The following is a 3,567-nucleotide window of genomic DNA, read 5'->3' on the forward strand; positions in this document are numbered from 1 at the left end:
GGTGTAGGGGTTTGTGTTCGTGTGGGCTAAATTCCGCGGATATTTAGGCTATCTGCACACTTGTCGTCCAATCATAGTTGCGTTAACGTCTCGCCCTGAAATTTTGAGCCGAGCACAAGCATTTCAAAGGAGATCTGCACACTTGTCGTTATCGGCTAGTTATCGGCAAATCGTAGAAGATGCAGAAACGGATAAGTACGGCACTGTCGTTTGCTAATCGTTGTGCACGCATTGTTTGTTTACATTTTATGGGGGAAAATTAGTGAAAAAGTTAATATTTGCATTAAAATTGTATAAAAAATTAGTATTTTTTTTGCATAAAATCTGTGGAAATTATTAAAAAGTGGATAATTGCATTAAAATTTAATAAATATGAGCGTTTTAACTATAAAATATGACGAAATTGTATTAAGTCTCTGTGTGCATACACAAAACACATTCCAGGAAAAGAAAAGAAGAGATATTACTGGAAAATTACGTCTAGAAATGTTGCAGCACAGTCTATATTTAAAAAATTGCAGGTTTTTGTAAATATTTCGCGAAAATATCAACCAAAAAAAAACAGAAAATACCTGCTCCAAGTGAATTTTTAGACGCCAAATGAATTGAAATATCACGACCAAGTGTGCAGAAGTGTAATCGTCATGTAATCGTTGCTTCATGACGATAACTATGACTCAACTATGATTGGACGACCAATGAGCAGAAAGCCTTAGTCCTCACACCGCGTTTCATCCACTTTTTTCCCGCTTTCGGATTAGTTTTAGGTTTTTTTGCTGGCTGGGCTGTTCTCGTAACAAGCGCAACAGCTTCGCGCACGTGTATATGTGGAACTTCACAATCACACTTTGAACGAGCTTCTACCTCCGATTTGTGCTAATCAGACATTGAACAACCGGCCCTTAGTAAGCAAAGTTAAGTGTTACTATGTTTATACGTAAGCTATTTGCAAATAAAAATAATTTGCAAATATTTAACTCACTGTTTATTCGATGGTGAAAAATTCTGTTTTAATATTGCCTGATTATAAAAAGGCAATAATATGACCATCGAAAATAAATAAAGTTAACAAGTAATTTTTTAGCAAAAAAGAACCGACTTCAACTCTCATATAAAAATCTATATATATTTGCATCGGAAAGGTAGTGTCTCAGAGGTGGTCCCATACTAATCTGGTTAAGATCCGATCAGTGGACCATGAGATATATATATATATATTTTTTTTTTATATGAGAGTTGAAGTCGGTTTTTTTTTTGGTAAAAATTACTTGTTCACATTTATTGTTGCTTTGAAAAGTGTTTTAAGATATCTTTGTTTGTTTTTACCTAATTAATGGTAATTTGTAACAATAAATTGCACAAAAAATTAAAAAAAAATTGTACTCCTTTCTTATGTCATGTACTGCTTTTTTCCTATCGAAAATATTAATGTACTCCTTTCTCCGTTTCAAAATCTGGCAACCCTAGATTTAATACTGTATTCTACACTTAAAATATAATTCTTATATAGAAATTTATTCAAACAATTGAACTTTTTTGAGTAATGTTGATACATTGCATAATCATCCTCTTTGTTGTGTTTTTTAAGCTTCTAAAGAATTTATTACGCTTATTTTTAAGACTTTTTAGCTCACGTGTGTACCACGGAAGCTTGTACTGCCTTTTTTTAATTAAAGGGATATATAGGCGACAGATCTCAACCACTTGTGATTTAAAAATAGAAAAACATTGGGCAACGTCCGAACTTATGAACAATTTTTCCCAGTCAACTTCAATTAAAGAGTTATCAACCCGAGAAAAATCACATTTATTATAGTTAAATGCTAGTCTTTCCTCTTGAACGCTTGTATTGAATTCATAAGCATTTAATTTAAGTACCAAGGAAATATGATGCTTATCCGTAGGTGATAACGAATTTTGACAAAAATGAGATCTAGAATTCTATTGAGTTTGTTGTTATGCGTCTTTTGAAAGTCTTGATACATAAGCTGTCAAATTCAATTGTCGAAGGTACACAAACATGTTGTCTCAAATGATTAGAAAAATATTACCATCTTCTAAAAAATCAACTGCTGAGTTGTCAGAAATACGCAACAACGCGTTCAGAAGGTGCAATCGGAATAGTTACTGAGCTGATATGACGAATGCCGTACGTATACGTAAAAAAACATGTCTATTTTGAGTTTTTCTGCCAAATATGCGTTCAGAAGGTGCAATCGGAACAGTTACTGAGCTGATGTGACCAATGCCGTACGTATACGTAAAAAAACATGTCTATTTTGAGTTTTTCTGCCAAATATGAAGTTATGATTTATGAGATTTCTGAGAAAACAGCTTTTTTGTAGGTAATCTTGATACTGTCAGTAGTGGACTACATATTTACCGTTTGCACTTTAGAACTCAGTAAAATGAACAAAAGGACGTTTATAGCTTTGTTCCTCCAAAGGTTGCTGCTTTTATATTTTCAGTATGCATATTAGGAAATTCAAGCCCCTCAGGTTATATTACGCGATTATAAAAAACCGGCATAAAACCCCAAATTAAGAAGTGGCCCTCTTAAAACCTTCAGTATTCAAGGGTTAACATTTGTTTTTTCTGCAATAATGTGGCATATTATATGCCCGTTATTAAAAAAAACTCATGTTTTTTAAATCATTTACCTACTTGTTTAGCTATAATTAATATTTGCCCCAAAATTGGTAAAATTTCCCATATTTAGTACCCTGTGTCTTAGTGTATCAAAAAGGGATTATGGCTTTTGTTACCGACGTATTTTGTATATTTGGAGGTATAAATTTTGAATCTGATGGTATGTATATATATTTAATGGTACATGAGGTTAAAAACATTCACTTACTTGAAAGCGTCCCAAACCGGGACGGACAACTCCATATTTCACTCCAAGGTACGAATTTATTGGTCTTCCTTTAATGAGTTTGTATCCTGTTTTACCACGAACTACACCCAAGCCCGGTACGATTAATTCATCCGATTGCACCGGTAAAGACCCAAGCCTGGGCATAGGCCGAACCAGAGACCCATCTGGCAGATTATATGAACCTATGTTTTTAGAAGGCTCGTTTTCTGTTTCAACTTCGCCACCTTGAATATCGTAATCATCATATGGCCAGCGTTGTGCAGTGCACAAGGATAACACAAGGACTAAAGTAAAGTGCACACACAAAAATGGCGGATATCTTTTCACTCGGAGTAGCATTTTGCTTTAACCGAATCGTATGCAAGTGAATGCCGTGATAGCGCGACTAAACTAATATTTCCAAGCCGCCGGGCAGCACAACTTAAGCATAGTTCAGTAGATTATCTATGTATAAGTATGTACAAATGTACATATACTTACATACGTATGTACATACGCACAAATTATTATTTATTGTATCGCTTGCATTGCAGTATTTTATTGTTTTTTATACATTTGTATGTATATGTATATTAGGGAGGGTCAATTTGTCTTGGACATTTTTTCTACTATGCGTGTATAGCACAGAAGGATTCTACGTGTAATTCTAAGCAAATTTGCCGAAGAAACCATAGGTCCAAAATTATTTT

General features: G+C 34.0%; 1 protein-coding gene across 1 annotated transcript in view; it reads right to left on the reverse strand.

Annotated features, from left to right (window-relative positions):
* Positions 1–3,276, reverse strand: part of LOC118738734 (glutactin-like) — a 63,905-nt gene extending 60,629 nt beyond the window's left edge. Inside the window, exon 1 of the mRNA XM_036469666.1 lies at positions 2,858–3,276. Coding sequence (XP_036325559.1) covers positions 2,858–3,217 — 360 coding nt within the window. The 5' untranslated portion in view covers positions 3,218–3,276. The remainder of the gene's footprint in view (positions 1–2,857) is intronic.
* Between the last annotated feature and the right edge of the window lie 291 nt (positions 3,277–3,567).

This window comes from Rhagoletis pomonella, unplaced genomic scaffold (assembly GCF_013731165.1).
Source record: "Rhagoletis pomonella isolate Grant_MI unplaced genomic scaffold, Rhpom_1.0 Rhpom_scaffold_00005, whole genome shotgun sequence".
Classification (NCBI taxonomy): Eukaryota; Metazoa; Arthropoda; class Insecta; order Diptera; family Tephritidae; genus Rhagoletis; species Rhagoletis pomonella.